This window comes from Bombus vosnesenskii, unplaced genomic scaffold, assembly GCF_011952255.1.
Source record: "Bombus vosnesenskii isolate JDL3184/JDL3185 unplaced genomic scaffold, Bvos_JDL3184-5_v1.1 scf7180000013274, whole genome shotgun sequence".
NCBI lineage: Eukaryota > Metazoa > Arthropoda > Insecta > Hymenoptera > Apidae > Bombus > Bombus vosnesenskii.
Window position 1 is genome coordinate 594,775 of NW_022882932.1, and position 19,400 is coordinate 614,174.

Sequence of the window (19,400 nt, forward strand, 5' to 3'; positions counted from 1 at the left end):
CGCCAGCGGCTTTTTAAAGGAATTATCCTAACACACATGCCTATATACACATACAAGAAGAAATATATATATATATACACACACACATACCCACGCTACACCAGGAAGAACTATATGCAAACCATCAAGTACACGAAATAAGATGCATTAAAAGAAAAACAAAATATATATCTACACATATGCGTGTATTCAGTTATTATACCGCGCGTCCGTATATGTACAGTGCGTTAATTGAAGGCGAGATTGCGAATCGCCAATTTAATGCGCCATTGCATAAGTAAAAGCGGAAGTGAAAGTAATGCGTGCAATGGGAATGATATTTGGACACGAAGCGAGGTTGTGCGTCTCTATATAACCCGGATGCATGTGAGAAAGAATGAGAGAGAACGTGACGATACGTGCGTACGAGAGCGAGAGAAAGAAAGTCATTAAATCTTTAAGATTTACGAACACGGTCACCTGAAAATGTCATTTTACGGATTAAAAGATGTTAAAAACAGGAAGGAAATTGGAAAGTTTATACGGACTGGCGTAAACGCGAGAAATCGTTAAATTGCGGAACGTAGCCTTACTCGCGGAATGACTGAACACCAAAAAATCCTTGCGTTCTTTCGCGCTTCGAAGTATTTCCCTAATTAGACGGACAAACGGCCCGAATAGGGATACTCCATTCAATTATTCGTAATTGGTCTAGGTTAAATGCGTGTAATATCGTTCGGGAAAGAGGGAGGAGTCATTACATTAGTTTTGTTTTTTAGCGCACGTATGTTTTATAAAATATAACCCAGCCCTTGAGGAAAGTCCGATTTAGAGGCTCGAAGGGCATCGCGACGCTCGAACCTCCCTGCTTCTGAAGGGGACAAATAAAAAAGAAAAAGTAAAACAAAGAAACCGTCGACGTGCAAAAACTCATTCCGCGGACTATATAATTCGGATTTTGTTGATATAGCTGATCAAAAACTCTTTTCATACGATACTATTAATTACTATTATTGAATTTGTCAATATTGAATTATTGAATTGAGTGAGAGTCAACGAGCGATAAATTAATTATAATTATTACAAAAACAATGGATATACGTGCGACAATTCTAGGTACGGTTATTATTGTATTCAATAACAGGGTAAAACAAAGAACAAAAAAAAAAGAAACATTGAAGAAGAAGGATGACTTTAAATTGGGACGCGTGTCACGTCGAACGGCGGCCATTTTGTTTTTCTGTGCGCGGGTATGCATGCGCACGATGAAAAAAATGCTAAAGAAAGGAAAGAAAGGATGAAGAGGAACGAATGAACAAACGAGTCAATTCTTACGAACGTTAGCAATACTTCGTCATGACCACAAAGGATAAAAATGGCAAATAATGAACGAGAAAAAAAAGAGAAACTAATAATAATAATATACACGACTAATCTATATCGCGGATAAACTTACATGAATTCTTAAGTTCGTGACGCGTACACGCGTGACGGGTGATCCTCGCTCGTTCTCAATAAAAGAAAGTGGAATATGAGAAAGCGGAACGTGAATGAGTCACCACTCCTGGACAAGAAAAACGTACTGTAAAACAAACTGCGGTCGCGTGTATTTTCGACGCTACAAAGCCGACTTCTTGCAAGCGAAACAAAATGGTAGCTGCTTCGTTACGCCCCAGGACTAACGATAAACGCGTGCAAAAGAGGTAAAGGTATATGCATCGGGCCAAAACTGTTATTATCCAGGTAACTAATAATTCAAAATATGAGAAAAGTCAAACAGCAAAAGGAAACACGTACACGCACACTATGAAAAAAGAGATTGGTATTTTATCGGTAGACCGTACACCATACATAGGACGATGCTGTTTTCAAATGGGTTCAAGAGACGAGTACGCAGAAACGAGCGTTTCTTCGGCGATGTTCTATTCCTGATTTTTTCATTTCGATTCTGACAAGGTTTCTTTTTCAAGGTTGTGCGAAATTACGAGGGTTTTGTGAATGAAACGCGACATAATCAAGCGAAAAAAACAGAAAGAAACGCTCCATGCTCATAGCTTCACAGGCAACTTCTGTTGTCTTTATTCTTTTGTTACGTTCATTGGATCCGGTGGGAGAAAAGTGAGTTAAGTGAGCGTTAAATAGACGCGTCGAGCGCTTTACGTATCACGGAGCTGCGCTAATTGTTCAAATAGACGGAGAGTTGGACATTGCGCGGAGAAGAAGAGTGGAGAAAAAGAAAAGAAGAGAAATACACGAGAACATAAGCACCAGCTCAAAGAACGTAAAATATAACAAGATTCGTCGTATATAGGTTTAAGGCACGCTGACGCGCGAGATCGCAGAGGATGGGCAAAATAAGGAAATGTAGAAAGCATATACACATACAAATGAAGAAATAGAAGAAGAGAAAACAGTCATAATTAAGTGTACAAGTTGTAACTTTTCGCAGTTAAGGTGAATGGTGTGCCGAAAGAATCTTGGGTTCCTGATCATTTATTACGTTTAACGTTTTAAACTGTAGAATTAATGCTCATCGTTCATTTTGGATTTGAATGAAAGCAATTTTGTTGAAGTGTGATTAACGAAGTAATGTGATAGTTATTATTATTTTTGAGCAACGTGTAAGTATCTTAGAACTAATTTCAAACTTATTTATTTAAATTGTTTCGTCGTTCTTTTACGAACGAATCGAAGATGTTGCGGCAGGAACCTAAGCGACTTTCAACGAGAATCCTCTGGAAAAGAGAATTATATATAAATATATAAATATATATATATACATATTCGAAAGAGATCTACGATCAATTATTAATTAGACAAAACAAACTAAAATGCGATCAATATACAAGCGAGTTAATACAAAAAGAATGAAGAGAAAAGAAAGGAGAAGATAAAGGTGTCGCGAGACATATAATAGGGAAGACAAGTCATAGGAGGGGATAAAAATGAAACAAGAGGAAACAAAATATATATGTGAGTACAGTCCACGCGTTTATATTTATAAATATGAAATACATTAATATTGAAATATTACGTCTATATCTACATCTAGTATATATATAAATATATATAAATATAAATATATATATATATAAATATAAATATAAAAACGATTAAGAAAGACAAGAAATATATTATGACTATATATATATAAATATATATAATAACTGATTAAGATGGCAAGCAGACAAAATAAAAAAATATGAGGATTATGGGAGATAAACAGATATATTGAAACATTGTTTTATGCATTTGTACATATATATAGTTATTGATGTTTTAAAAGCTAATATACTATTGTACTGAACAATTTTTCGATGATCATCATCGATGATCGTGAAAGGAGAGTCGAGCGGGGGTACAACCGGGGTAGATGAGGGTAGAATGAGGATTGGGAAGACTAGACGCGGAGAAAGATGAGAGGAAAGAAGGAAAGAGAATAAAGAAAAAAAAAACGGCAAAGAAATGCGAGGGAGGCGAGCTCGTTGTTCGATGCAGTCCAGTCTTCTCTCACTTTGCAATACTCTTCCGATTTTTTACACGAGGGAGTTTATTTTTCCTGGCGAATTTTTGTCGAAGGTTGAGCATGAAAAGAAAAGTGTACGGAGATGATAATGATATAGGAAATTCAGAAGACTTCGCTTGTTCATCGACCGAGCTCGATCACTCATTGCGCGATTAATACGCTCACACCGACACTTCCACATTGTACACGTATGATACACACACATACAAATACTGACACGTATATATATATATAAATATATATATACATTTATACATATAAGTATAAAATATAAATATAAATATAAATATACACGCGTATAAATAATAAGTAATAATTACGATAATCGAAAAATATATATTATATACGTATATATAAATAAAATACACACAGCGTGAGCTAAGGACAGGAGAAAGGAAATGGAGGTCACAATTGTAAAGAGAGTGCGAAGAAGATGTTAATCAAGTGAGTAATCGATTATTGCCATTCCGTGATTGAACCGTGAAATTGAAATTAGAAGTACACGACTGACAAATCTTCATGCGATAGGTATGCGCGATGTGTACAATGATATGAAAATGAGTGCAATGAAATATAATAAAACACTTTATAATACTTAAGTCTTAGCGGTACTTAAGTGCAAGTAGCGATTATAAGTAATGTTTCCATTGTACATTTTATCGTTACAGAATTATCGTTATTGTAAAAATTATTTTTTACAGGAAGCATGAAAAGGCGAACAAAACTATTCTGTTTCATTTGTTTCATACGTTGAAAGGGTTTTTTGTTATACTTTCGTCTTGCGTTAATTAAATCGTTTTCAACTTCGACCACCTCGCGGTAGACGGAGTTAAATGTAATTGCGAAATCGTTCGACTGTACGATATTTCGTAGATAATACAGCAATATCGAGTAATAATTTAATGAAGATGCAGCTGCGAGCAAATTCAACATAATCAAGCGTATTTAACCCGTTTGCAATTAATGGAAGTATAATGTATGAAGGTGATTATACAACCATAGGGAAGATAGTATGCAGACTTGAACAAGCATCAGTTCACTAATGTTCACGTAGAGTTCAATCTGTTTGCGCTTGACCCAATAGTGATAGTTGCTCGCGCATAAACGATCGTTCATCATTCTGAAATAATGTTTCACGTTCAGTCTGTATTAGTGATAACGATATAACAGTTCCATATTTGGAACAGACGAATAGAGTGGCCCAAATGATTCAAATGTTAGAGTTTACGAACACTCTTTTTAATTATATCACTTTCTAATCCGTACAATTGTTCTATATGCAAATACAAACACATATACACAGACACATGCATAGATACTTTCAATCACGTGTTTTCTTACGATACAACGAGAACAATACTCTTCGAAACAATTATACACGATACAATTATCAACATAATAGAAACACGCGTTATATACGTTAATTAATCTCGTCCAAACAATAAATCACACATATTAATCAATACACTGATATACTTACACAGGACAAAACAAAGGCAAACGATTAAGATAATGGAAAAGAAAAGTTTCACTTTGCCTCACGGATTCGTCGATATCGATCCTTCGATCACTTTCTACGCACCCTCTATTTCTTGACTGCTGATGTTTCCTAGAACGGCTAGTTTAGCGTACATTTCGCTGTGCGACACGAATCTGCGAATTTCTGTTTTTGATTTTCTCAAATCAAAGCTGACAGGCGACAGATGACATACGAAGCGTTTTACCTTGTACGGAAATACGGAGGAAACGCGGACACGATGCCACGATATTTCGAAGAAAACAACCCCCGTCGCTCTGCGTGCGATGTGACTGTGGTTCGAGAGAAAGAGGGGGAGAGAGTGAGGGAGAGTTTGTGAGCCAAAAAAAAAAAGAAAAAATAACTGTGCGAAAGGGAGAAAGAAAAAGGGTGAATGAAATGAACTCGCAGAAGTCCGTAGATAGATAGACAATTTTCGAAACAACGTTTTCGTGCGTATGAGAAAGATCGTTGCTGCGACCTGACACGAAAAGTTGGAGCGTTTCTCTGCTGACTGACTGCCTCTGAACTTGCTCGTAGTACCTACAGTTTCGATTTCGATTTTTAAGCCTGTTCGAGTCACGTTTGCTAACTGGCGGACAGAGAGAAACGCTCTGAGCGGGTACACGATTCGATTAGTCGAGTTTCAAGTCAGTTGTAATATAATCGATTGATAGGGATCGTGATGCCTAAATCAGTGTTCTTTTTTAAGTGGAACGTCGCAGCCAAAGACGTAGGCTAAAGGATCCTACTTAGGAATTATTTTTATTCGCGCATTACGGGAACATGCGGGCTGAAAGAGCTCGTTCGTTTATTATTATTATTATTATTATTAATATTATTAATATTATTTCTTTCCTTGTTTTTTTTCTGTTGACTTATATTGTATTTTAATAACGATTAATTACTACCGTTCGATTACTATTAACAGCGTTATTATCGGATAGTATTATTCTAACGCATCCCAATATCATTTTCTATTTGTCAGGATGCAGTAATCCGCTGTGTTATGAGTACAGTTATCATTGTCTTTGAGCCGATGATTTCGTTTACTTCAAGTTTCTACCGAGGAGAAACGCGGCTCGAAGAAATCGTCGTCCGTCTCGAATACCAATCAGAATTATTCCATGTGTCGTCTGTTCGATATGAACGAGTGCTCGCATTTTCAAAAAAAGGAAAGAAAGCTTTCTTGCAAAATCGAGAAGAAATGTCAATCTGATTCGTGTTACAACTCACTTTTAGCCAGACGTCCAGGGGATTTTTTCGAGTCGCAGATTAATGAAATGTGAACATAACCCCATACGATATATATATAATATATAATACAATATATATAATATATAATATATATTATATATTATATATAATATGTAACATATATTATTATATATAATATATATTTAATTACATATTATATATATATACATAACATCATATATATTATATATATTATATATATGCGCACGGAAAGCATACAATATTATGAATAAGTATATATAATCATGTAATTACACGTGCACACGTTCGGATGAGCAGTTAAACGTAATCTGTTAATATTCTTCCTGCGTGCAGAACAAGGATATAACAGCCACGAGCTTCGATGAAGTTTTGCTAACCATCGTACAGCAAGAATACCAGTTCTTTTTTTCATTCGATACCCATTAATATCAATATGTATCATTTTCTTTTTTTCATATAAAATTATTCTGCCGGTTTTATGCTTTAATCGTTGAGATAAGATTGGGCGATCAAACATATAATATTTGATCGATATCCAATTTTCATGTGTTCTAAAAAGCATTAGTTAGGGTGTGAAAATTTTGACGATATCGTATTGCCGTTATTAACGAAAGGATAATCTGAAGAAATATTTAAGGAACGTTCAATTTCGATGAATACACTTTTCCATGGGCCAACCGAATCGATTATAGAGCGAGTATTTTCAATGTTGCTAAATTTTGTAATATTACTTAACCGCACTGACTCGCGTTAGTTTCTAACACAATTGTACACTGTTCTCTGTACTATCGTGACATTTTTCGTTTGTTTTATTATGTCATTGTTCCAGTTTTACCGCAAACGATTGGTACCTGCTTGTGCAACTCGTAAAATAAAATACGATAAAGGCCATTGTATAACTTTCCGTTCCTCTCGCTCCTCGGATCGATTCTCTTACCCATCGCAACGGGTGTGTTCGAATCAATCAAGCAAAAGTTGTTATACTTTAGATGCTCGTTCTTAGAACGATCATACGAATCGATAGATAACGCGACAATTATCTTCGAAATTGTGAATATTCGAGATCTCCGTAGCAGTTGTAGGCGGAAAGGTAAATATTTCGTTCAAGTTAGCTTCGAAGCATATATATTTATTGCTTGTTTTTCAATTTACATATCGTGTTGATCTATAAGATCTAAAAATTGTTTCGTGCTTTAACGCTGTATCATGACTGCGATCATCAATTTTCGAAGAGTTGCTAAATTCTTCCCTCCTTTTTCGCTTCTTTTGGCTGCCATCGATCGATCATTTCACGATAACTATATTTTCATACCATAAATTGTGTTATTACTTCTTTCATTAATTTTCTTTGCGCATACAAAACAACCACGCAAACGTTCTCAAACACACCGGCACACGAGCACAATAATTTCATTCGTCTCTTCCTTAAGATGAAAAAGAAGATATTTAAATAAACAAAAAAGAACAAGTCTGAGAAACAATTTTTCATCGATTTTTTTCAATCAAAATGTTAAATAAAAGAACTGCATCGTAATCGTTGTGTGCATGTGTGAGAAGTGAAAAAGAGTCCACGAATTTCAACACACTCGCTTTGATCCCGTTCATCGTTGTCCTTAGTTTTGTGATATTGTATTTTTGTTGTCGCGTGAAACAACCGAGGAATACCGAGTGTTTTCTGTGTACACGGCATGTTATGAATTACAGGGAGAGTCTTAGAGTCTCGTCATTCACATTGTCGAATTAGGGAACCATCTAAGTAATTTCTGTTTAAAACACGTAGTAAGAGAACGGAGCGAAGGTTTTTAAAAATATTTTTTACGACGCCTCGTGAGAAATACAAAGCAAAGGCAGATTGATGAATAGCATGAAAGAACGAAACGGAAGCTCGGCGGTATGGTACAGCTTGCAATGAGAAAACTTGCAATATAACAAGCAATAAATAAATCACTTTTAATTCCATGTATATTAAACAATTATGTGGATGCTTAATGAGATTTATTGAATTTAAACAAGCATAAAGAAAAAAGAAAAAAAAATAATAAAGCCAGGAACTAAGACGAAATACTGATTTTACATATTCTTACTAATCGTAAACGATTACAATACGTATAGCGACATACTAAATTATACGATTATGTATCGATTAAAAAGAACAGATTAAATGAAAATGGTAAATAAATAATTATTAAACTAAAAAGCAAAAAAAAAAAACAGTACGATTGCGGGCGGGAATCGCCACGAAGACGGTAATGTCTAATCTATATAAGTACGTAAAAAGTTTCAATTTTACACTACCGATAATAATGACATAACGGTAAGGTTCTATATAAGATATAATGATGATTTATAATAATTATAACATTGTACAGAATATTTATGAAAGGCGCGCTGCTGGCGAAAGAGCCGCGCGTTTCTTTGTGTGTTCGTAGCTCGCGAACGCAAAAAAAGAAAAGAAATAAAAGAAACGAAGGAGGAATAGAGATAAACGGTGAATAAATGTGAAACAATACGAGCAAACAAATGAAACACGTTTATCTTTTCTTGTAATCAATAAAAATTGTTCGAATTAAGCGTGGCTTAAAGTCGTCAGTAAATTTTCAGGCATCCATAACAAATGTGAAGGAACAACGCGCGACTCTCTATCCAAAAGCGGCTAGACTATAATGGATGTTTTGTAAGATAAAGCAAAACGATCACGGATTATATTGAGATCGCGTTCAGAGAAATGTATAATCGATTACGTATTCGGGATAGCTCGAATTTACTCGACGACGCCTTTCTCGATGGGGGAATAAAAAAATGTAAGAAAAGAGATAAAAAAAATTAAAAAAAATGAAGAAAAGAAGAAGTACGAAAATTGCGGCTCTTTTCTATCGCGAATATATTCGAGCATAGCGACATGGTGCGCTGTCAAAAGGTGAAAATTATGGTCCTTAAAATTTAAGCGGAAAAGAGTAACAAGACGCAAAAAAATAAAAAATAAAAAAACAAAAGCGAAATAAAATAGAGAACAAAAGATAGAAAGTGAGAGAATTTATCCGCCGTAGATGTGTGGCGTAAGAAAGGGCCGATAATCTAATTCATTGTGTATGTATACAGACAGAAAATAAATATAATATTGCGATTATAAATATTAAACTAATAAAGAATAACAATATTGTACCCCTCTGTACATATAAATATATATTATAATACGATGATTATTACTATATGATTTATTATAAATATATATACATAAATATAAATATATCTCATGAATTCACATTATTATGTTTATTATTGTTTACTTATTATTATTAAAATTATTATCATTGCGATGATAACGAGAAGGATGATGATGATGATTATTATTATTATTATTATGATAATATTATTAATATTTAAGAAAAGGTTCACAACGTGCCGTGTGTATGTGGGAATAAAATATATAATATAATGGACATTGTTCAATTCAATCCAATGTCTTGTCGTTTTTCTCTTTCCTTGTTTTCAGTCTCATATCATATCCTTATCATTTTAGATAATATTCCTTTCTAAATTCCATAAAGATATTTATTCTTGAACATTAGTTAAAAGATTTAATATATCAAATTCATCAATTATAAGTTTATTGTGCTTCTTTGCCTAATTAAATTTAAAAAAATTAATTCTTGAGCGATATACAACAATAGTACCGTTATTTTATTATTAAATTTTATGATAAAAGGCTTATTTTCAATAAAATAAAATAAGTAATAATATACATATGTATATACATATATTTTTCGCGCCATATAGTTTGAATTGTAGTCGAGTACGAAACTGTCGATAAGTCGACCAGAAAATATGGCGCCAGCCATGATAGATTTCGTTATTAGTGTCTTAAGTGATGTGTCAAACGTGACATGAGTTTTCTTTCAAATTCCGTATGACAGTTTAATTACTACCGTTGTACATTATCTAGAACGCAATGGGTATTTTCTTTGCAAAGAAAAAGCCACCGAGCCGTATTACCGAACAGGACAAGGCCATTTTAGTACGTTGTTTCACACATTTTCTAACCTCAACCATTTTTATTTCAGGCACATATTAACTGATTTCTAACATTTTTACAGCAACTGAAACAAACTAGGGATAAAATCAAGCAATATCAACGAAGAATCGAGCAAAGTCTCGAAAAAGAACGGTTACTCGCAAAAAAACTTATACAAAATAAACAAAAAGAGTAGTTATTAAATTCTTGTCTATTGTAATTTTAAAATATCTTTAAAACATTTGTTAAACGTTATAAAATCTTTTCAGACGTGCTTTACTTCTTCTACGGAAAAAGAAGTTCCAAGAACAAATATTATCAAAGACTGATGGACAGCTAGAGAACCTTGAGCATATGGTACATGATTTAGAATTTGCACAAATAGAGTTGAAGGTTGTAAATGGCCTAAAAGTGGGTAATATTGCATTGAAAAAACTACATGATTTATTATCCATTGATGAAATTGAAAAAGTTATGGACGAGACTAAGGAAGGAATTGAAAAACAAAGGGAGATTAATGAAATATTGTCTGGAGAACTTACAGAGAATGATGAGAGTGAAGTTGAAGCAGAGCTTAATGCTTTGTTAGCGGCAGAAATTGAAGAAAAGGCACCAGAAATACCAGAGGATGTAACATTACCAGAAGTACCAGAGGATATAACATTACCAGAAGTACCAGAGGAATTACCAGAAAAGAAGATAGGTAAATACATTGTATAATATACAAATAAATAGCAATACTATAATACACAAATAAATACTATCATGTTAGATTTATTCTTCTATTAGAAAAATACATTTAATCCATTCATTTATCTTCTTTTTATTTTGTAGAGCGTACGAAAGAAAGAACAAAGGAAACTGTTGCTCTGGAAGCATGAACAGGTGATAAATATCATTAATAAAGTTTCTATTCTATTGGCACTTTGCGCAGGGGTCTCTGTATATATGTACAGTACCTTATATGTAAGGCTCAGCGTGAATAATTCTCATCCAAAGGGTGTAATTGAAAGAATGGAAGTTACGTTTTATTAACAAAGTCGTTTAAGTGCTAAAGACTGTTATTGTAAACTGGGTATACATATATGGTTTTGATGCTGTGAATACATAATCCAGGCAAATGTACATTACTCTCTCATATATTACATATACCACGTAAGTTTCACAATAATTATGTTTGTACTACCTTACATGTACAAATATCTTTTTATCTTATTATTGGCCTTTCTTATGTGTAGTTATACAAAAATATGCAGAAGTTTAAAATCTTTTAATAAATGTGATTTTATTTACAACATGTTTCAGTAGATCTTATTCTCTGCAATAAATTATACAAATTTATAAACATGATTCAACAAAAAATTGTACATAAATCATAAAACTTTTCTCCAAAATGGAGATTATTTTGGATTAAAACGGAATAAAGTATATTAGGTATCTTCAACGTTTCATCCTTCTAAATATTGTTTTCGAATAGGAAAACACTTATATAATGCAGCTAGTAATGCTTGTTATTGATATCAATCCTATTATTGCATTGACCATACATGTTCTGAAATCTATATCTTTTCGTTACTCTTCTTCCTTTGTTTGTTTATTTTCGTGGAAGATATTCATATAATATATAATAATAATCATATATAATAGGATGATAATAATCATTTATCTTTTATTAATCTAGAATATTTAAACTTTTCCCGCAATGTAAAATTGCACAGTCATATGAATAGAAGGTTACACGTGATCAACCAGCTTAAATTATTCAGGAACTGATAAGATAAACCAACCACCGAGACGTTCTCAAATACCTAATGTCTTCAGAATATTTTACGCTTATTCTATATGCTCTTAGCTCAAGTTACAACGCAGATAAAAATATATTCACTTCTATTAATGGTATGAATAAAATTAATGGAATTTATGATTTCACATGAAATATTTTGTTTCTATTTGTCTGAATTGAGAAAATATAGTGCGATACTTGGTACCATTGAGCTGCGCGTCATAACGTAATATAATTTGATCTTTTTTTTTGCAGAGGAGGGGAAAATGCAATTACGCATACCCTGTATCGCTACGCGCCCCCGGATTATGTGGGGCTCGGCAAGACCCCACTTAACGCCTCTACCCACTAAAACCCCCTCCTCATTCTCTTCTTCATCACACTTCAAACACTTCGGTTATCGAGCAGGTCACTTATGTGACTCCTATAAAAACTTTTTGTTTTGTTAATGATCCTTTTTCGAAGTTAACAATGCGATACTTTTAAATTTAAGAAATCAGACAGTCATTTCGACATCGACTCAAATACTAATGAAGTTATAGAAATAACATAAATCATTGGAGAGTCACTTTATCCCATACAGGTATCATATAATTATATTCATAAATTTGCAAATCAGTTTTATAGGATGGGATGGTTTGTAATTCTTTAATGATTATCTATCTCTATTGATTTGCAAATATATAGCAGATATGTAGAGCTTTTATTCGTCATTTTATGTCTATGTCCATGACTAATGTTTTAATATGCGAAATATCTTGCATCATGAGATTATTTGTAACAATTAGAAAAACGAATTTAGCTTGTTATTTAGATTTTAACTTATTTATTCTCCAACTGTCTTTTTACATATAGTGAAATAAACATTTGGTTTTGCTGTGTCCAACTGCAACATTGACGCTTTCGAAGTTTCCACAATTCTATAATCCGAGATAACACGACTTTCCTGATATCTTCCTCCCAAATTAATTTGCCGCTTTTCATTGTCAATGTACGTTACATTCTAACGCGAAGTAAGCTGAATTATTCAATGGAACCAAATGTCAGCTGTTCATTTTCCATATTTAGTTATGTAATTTCGCAGTGTCATAACTTTCCAACTTTCCGCGCTCGATGAAAACTACATGTACGTTCATATCGTAACATTATACTCAACATACAATAGTACATCCGAAACGTCAAAAAAAAGTTATCCACAAAGAACTGTCCTCACTAGATAATATATCTTTTGTTTTGTGTAGATAATATATCTTTTAAGTTTAATATTTTTTCTAATCTAATATTTTAAATTATTTTTTGGTCTTTATGTTTAGTTTCAAAACCGAGTCACTAATCCATCGTTTATTTTACCGGTGACCACCTACGTTTTCATAATATTTGCATCTCGTGTCTTGTACCGAACAACGTCAACGTCCAACGACTTTGTTAGATTCAACGAAGCTTGTTTGTGCGGCAGAAAACGTCGTTTGAATAGACGATGTCTGATGTATTTAACTTGGTCTGTCGAATCCAGATAACACCAGCTTACGGCGCCAATAACAACGTTCGAATTGTTTTAACAAATCTCATGGCGCCTACGAAATCGTTTCGTAGTCACTAAACGATTAACACAATTTCAATGGTCAGGGACAGAATCCTAACAGACTGTAGATCAAGTAATAATTACTAATAATCAATTATCGTTGATTAATCGTGTTGCTCACCCAGAATCGTACAAATAAAAGTGCATTCGCGCCTAACGATTGCGGTATCAATTACGACGCTAATTGTCCTCGAAAATTGTCTCTCTTTACCACTTACAACTCGATAGAATTTTTATCGAGAGAGCTTTAAACGACCATTGATTGACATACAGCAAACGTAATTTGCATTGTATACTCTTTTTCATCAAATGTTTAATTTTTCAAAATATTATATTTGTCGAAGGAATGATGCAAATTTATTATTAATAAATTGAAAAAATATTACATGAAGAAAATGGAGAGAGGATAAGAGTTAAATGTTAAATCGCATCGACAGACTATCATAAAAATACAAAATCAATTCCAAAACCAGATATTTCATGTTAAATATATTCGATTTGAACGGAGTCTATGATGCAAGATCGTAAACTTTACGCGAATTCGCGAAGTCGTTGGGAAACTGACGTTCGCTGAATGCCGGTAACACCGGGAAACGACGAATAAAACGGCGATCACTTGAACAACTGTTTTTAGAAAATCTGTCAAATTATTGACAATATATATATATATATATATATATATATATATATATAGCGTATAGGCTGTGCAATTCTAGTAGTAAATTACAGGAAGTATCACAGCCTCCTGATATTTAAAATGACGCCTGTATGGATCAACGATTCCCTATTTAAAACCAGATGACCTTCGCGAAATGAGAGAGACGAAGAGAAAGGAAGAACGGCTGAGGAACGGGATCCGCTGACTAACCTCCGGCCATGAAGCCTTCGTTTTATTTCTTTTTCTTTTCTCCGAGTCCGAACATATCATTCTCCTTATCTGCGAGTGTGTCGTAGATCCGTAGTAGAATTTCAGCAAGTTCAACGGTTTATGATCGATTAATAAACGAATTAAGTGACGTCAATTGTTGTATGATATGACACAAGAAGGACATTATCTTAGAACGTGATTCTCTTTTTATCGTGAATTATGTTACTTGGAATGCAGAATTACCCATCTTTAATTTTAACCCTGTTATGTCCTTTGGCTCATTTCATATATAGTCACATCATTTTTTTGTCCAAAAAATTGTTCCGCTCAAGAAGGATACGAATGAATTACTAATATATGTTATTCTCCATTTCAACTTTATATTAAATATATCTTTTAAATGTTAAAAGTCTCTTTACCTACATGAACGAGAGAAATGTTGGAAAATGAGAATTCAAGAATAGTAGTAGGGTAAACTTTATCTGAATTTTTAGGTTCAAACATAATTGGTAAAAAGCGGAGGATCATGATTGATCATAAAATATGTAAGATTCAGGCGATTTACCTTTTATCTCGGTCTATAGGAAGCCCTACATTCGATATTTTTTACCAATTGACAATTTACCTTTCTTACCACAGTACAATATCTAGAATGTCTATCCCAATGATTTCATCGTCCAAAAATTCATCGTCCAAGAATACTTGCGAATGTCAATCTTGTTACTTAGCATCGATTCTCTTCCATTAGCAATAACGTTACTGTACCAAACAGTACAAGGTATAATTTTGCGGGAAACAAGTTAGACGCAATTTCGACGAGCATTTCGTTTAGATAACAAGAAGTTTTACCGCGTAATTTACTACTTTAAATATAGCATCCAGTGATTCTTTATTTGTCAGGAGGCAAACAAAGTTATTTCCTTAACTGAGGTAGGTATGCAAATTACGATCAACAACGAAATAAATCGCTGTTTGTTTATTTTCCATCTTTTATCAAACAAGCATCGTTATATTAAATATATTAAATAAATTTACTATTTCTGAGATTATTTAAATTAATTCAAACATAGAAAATATTGCGACGGTATAAACTTGTTATGCATCGGATTTTGCTCTATCTACATAAGTTTAATGAACGATTTCATCTCACGATAAACGACTTCCTTGGGTGGCAAGGATTTTCTACAAGAATGATTCCATAGAGTATTTCGCAGACTCTTGCAGAGAGAGAGAGAGAGAGAGAGAGAGAGAAATATATCTTATCTTATTGGGAATAATGCAGATAAAACATTGAGACGACAGTTTATCTGCGACGCATATATATACGTGACGTCTCACAGGTAACGTTTCCAGGCTACGTCTCCAGTCTTGAACTTAATGTTTTCGTCAAAGCCTGACCTCCTTTAAATACCTCTTATCTTGTAATTACACATCTTGCTATCGAAAAGTTGAGGTTCTGGAAATTAACAGGCTGTTTCGTAAGGTGTCACATGTTTAACTTCTTAAATTTTTTACTGTTCGGCTGAAGAAAATTATTACGACAAAATGAATAGAAGGATGCTTGAAACGATTTTACAGCTTCCCCATTTCCATTTTCTAATCCTTTGAAGCCTAAGGCTTCAAGTTTATTTTTATTTTCTATTGCATTAAACTATTGAAATTGTGTTTAAGATAAATATTTTCTAGTTCTGTTGAAGTTTTCATCGAGAGCTTGTATTGCATTATTTTCAAATAAACGTGCCGATACGTAAAATACAGCCTTCCACTTCATCTTTCTCTCTCTTTCTCTCTCTCTTTCTCTTTCTCTCTCTCTCTCTTTCTCTCTGTCTCTCTCGCCATCTACATACTTCTCCTTTGCGATTTTTATTCCAAACAGAAACAACGAATCGTCTTGTAATAACAGTAACAATGCACCAATCAGCTTAAATTACCCGCTGCATCGATTTGCATACATTGATTCAACTTCGTCAGTGTTCCTTCGCTGAATTTACATTGAATCGCTCCTAAACCTATCCCCTTGATTTCAAGTGCAAGATACCTCTCTTATACAATATGTAACAGTACCACGTGCAAATATCCCTCGTCGAAGGTTGCGGAAGTGCGATGAGATAAATAAAAGTTTTAGTTTATTTGAACAACATGATATATGGGATTTTTGCATAACAATGGAATCTGGCTTTATAACGCTATCTCGAATTATTGGAAGACTTTGTTCACTATTGAAGAGAGTTAATAATTTTTACGCACGGAATAAAACGCAAAGGATGGGTTTCGAATATATATTAATTAATGATAAACTAATAATCTGGGGATATCAGACGGTTCTCATCTGGATACCCTTCTTGTTTCATCGATTCTATGTTAAACTATTGATAACGTTTCGTCGGCGGTAATTTTCTAGAAATTTATGTCTCACGAAATCTTGTAATAAAATTTATGTCATAGTACAGGTAAACAGATATATACTTTATATAGAATTACTTATGTATTTACTAATACTTAGCTTCGTCCTTAAACATTTAAAATCAAGTTATAAAATATTCTTTATACATCTACGAAAGAGATATCTGAATATTCTGTGTGGAATAATAAAAAAAATGAGACCTAAGATATCGTCTCCAATGCGTGTAGTAGATTATATCTTAATGATCATGGCGTACATAATTTTCTTTTTAAAAAGAGATTACATTGATGAGGTATTTTATAAAAATAGTTTTCGAATGAAAATGGGTGTTCAACCCATATTAAGTGATACGTAGAAACTTGAAAGGGTTTAATAAACAATTTCATCGAAGACGGTTCCAAAGAGAAAGTCCCGTTTTACAGCACTATCTAAAGGAGTGGTCGTCGAGGAGAGCCATTATTAAACCAAGTGAAAAAAGGAGGTAAAAGATATCAGTCGAGGGGAAAATGCTTTAATTGGGCAGAAGAACAATAGCATAAGGCGTTGTACCGACGGGACAAAATGAGTCATGCCTACATACAAGGTGAGACAACTGAATTCTTAATATTATAGAAATTAACTTTATATATTTCTTCATCATCTTTTTACTAGCAAAAACCACCTCCAAAATTCTCGTTACTACACGCATTTAATCGATATTGATAATTAATTAAAAACAAATTTCCGTTTCGAAAAAATCGTTTCAACGTTCGCAATAAGATAGTCAGATTTTACAATGTGCGTGTAAATGCTGAATTCATATTGCCCAAGAACGTCGTACTTTATTTGAAACACCGGAAACGATATTTTCATAGGAGGTAACATGCTGATGAATATCGTTCGCTGTACCCATTTAAATTATAATTTTTCAAGAAGCCGGCGTTAACATTACCACTTAGGTAGTACATTGAACTTTCTTAATCTGTGGAAGAAGTTTTAACAGTACTACAGTATAACAGTAGTATGGTAAAAACGGCGACAATTATGGCCTTGTTTGCCTCTTAAAGACGCGAATTTTAATGACACACGCGACATCACGTTTATTACGTGTTTCTAATAATACCTAAACAATCTTTTGCGACATTAATGAGTTAAAAAATTCATTGTATTAAGTTACAGAATTGGATGACTCATCGTACACCTGGGAGTGTATGAAGAACACCGGTGAGATTTTACAAATAGAACGAGACACGAAACATTCGTCTCGTCTTGAGAACGTTAATTGTACCGTTGCGCTGCTTGGAACGAGGCTGGGAGACGCGTCCACAATGCTGAACAACTGAACGAAGCATTTCCCGATCTTAAGTCGTTCTAGATATGTACATTTCTTTCTTTATCAGTTCATATTTTCCCTTCCTTTTTTCCGTATTTCTTTTCTCGTCGCCCAAGAAACACTCGGCATCTTTTGTCTCAATTAAATGGCACGGGTCAATTGAGAAGCTGTAGTAGATGATAAATTGAAATTAATGTCTGTGTTCCTAGATCATGCTTTGACGTTATTCCGATATTGCACACAAACAAAAAAAAATACACCAGACCAACCGTGAAATCAATTCTTTATCTTCACAACTTTGTTTGCAGCTCTAGATAATGTTTCCAGCTCTGGTGCCATTCGCCAGATAGTACTGGTTAAAAATTATTGCCAATAAAATCTTAGATGATTCATACCTGCAAATATTTGTACGCGATGCATGCAGTATTTGAAAAGGTAGAAAAATATGTAAAGCGGTGTTACAATAAAATTGAAGCTAACGTTTTGAGTTGCGATGGAATTATCATATCCAGTTTGTTAGATGAACAAGATTTTTTCCCTAATTATTTAAGATTGTATCTCATTTGGTACGTTTCTCATTATCATTGTTAGTTAGAGTAATAAGGACTCCTCGGACTTTGTGGAATATTCCATTGATTTAACGTGCAACTTAAGCTTAATCGGATGTAGATCGAGAAATTTGTATGTCGTCAAAGTATCTTCTATAACGGTTACTTGTGTAATTCATTATAGTAAAAATATAAATAATTAAAGTTTAGAGAATATCGAATTTCTGAAAAGTTTCGCTATTAAATTTACAAAGTCAGAATGTTCTTCGGTCTGAGTAAGCATAAGCAATTCCAGACGAGCATAGTCAGACACGTACTATAAGCGTTCCTAGGCGTAACTTCACTCAAGATATCATTTAATGGAGCGTTTATCTTATTTAGATTGTAAATCTATTTGCGATCAAATAACAATAAAAAGGGAATTACTTACATTTCCGGAGAATACCGGACGAAACACGTTACGATAAGTTTTAAAATCTATAAACGATAACTTTTATAAATTAATTAAAACTCCATCATTAAAACAGTTTACATGTATGAATCGAGTGATTCTTGAGCTCAGAAACATCAGTCGACACTGTTACTCGATAGTTCAATTCATGATCTCGTTGTGTTCCAAGTATATTAAAAT

The 19,400-nt window shown here is 33.6% G+C and overlaps 1 protein-coding gene across 2 annotated transcripts; it reads left to right on the plus strand.

The window, feature by feature from the left end:
• Nucleotides 1–10,065: 10,065 nt before the first annotated feature.
• Nucleotides 10,066–12,152, plus strand: LOC117231853 (charged multivesicular body protein 6). 2 transcript variants are annotated; one of them, XR_004493029.1, is made up of 5 exons: nucleotides 10,066–10,275; nucleotides 10,355–10,464; nucleotides 10,542–10,975; nucleotides 11,107–11,509; nucleotides 12,142–12,152. XR_004493029.1 is itself a non-coding variant. In XM_033490706.1 (4 exons), the coding sequence occupies exons 1-4, from the start codon at nucleotides 10,210–10,212 to the stop codon at nucleotides 11,151–11,153; spliced, it is 657 nt and encodes a 218-aa protein (XP_033346597.1). In that variant the 5' UTR covers nucleotides 10,066–10,209; the 3' UTR covers nucleotides 11,154–11,716. The 2 variants fall into 2 exon arrangements, 1 of the variants encoding a protein (XP_033346597.1); XM_033490706.1 differs by lacking the exon at nucleotides 12,142–12,152 and having other exon boundaries at nucleotides 11,107–11,716.
• The last annotated feature ends 7,248 nt before the right edge of the window (nucleotides 12,153–19,400 follow it).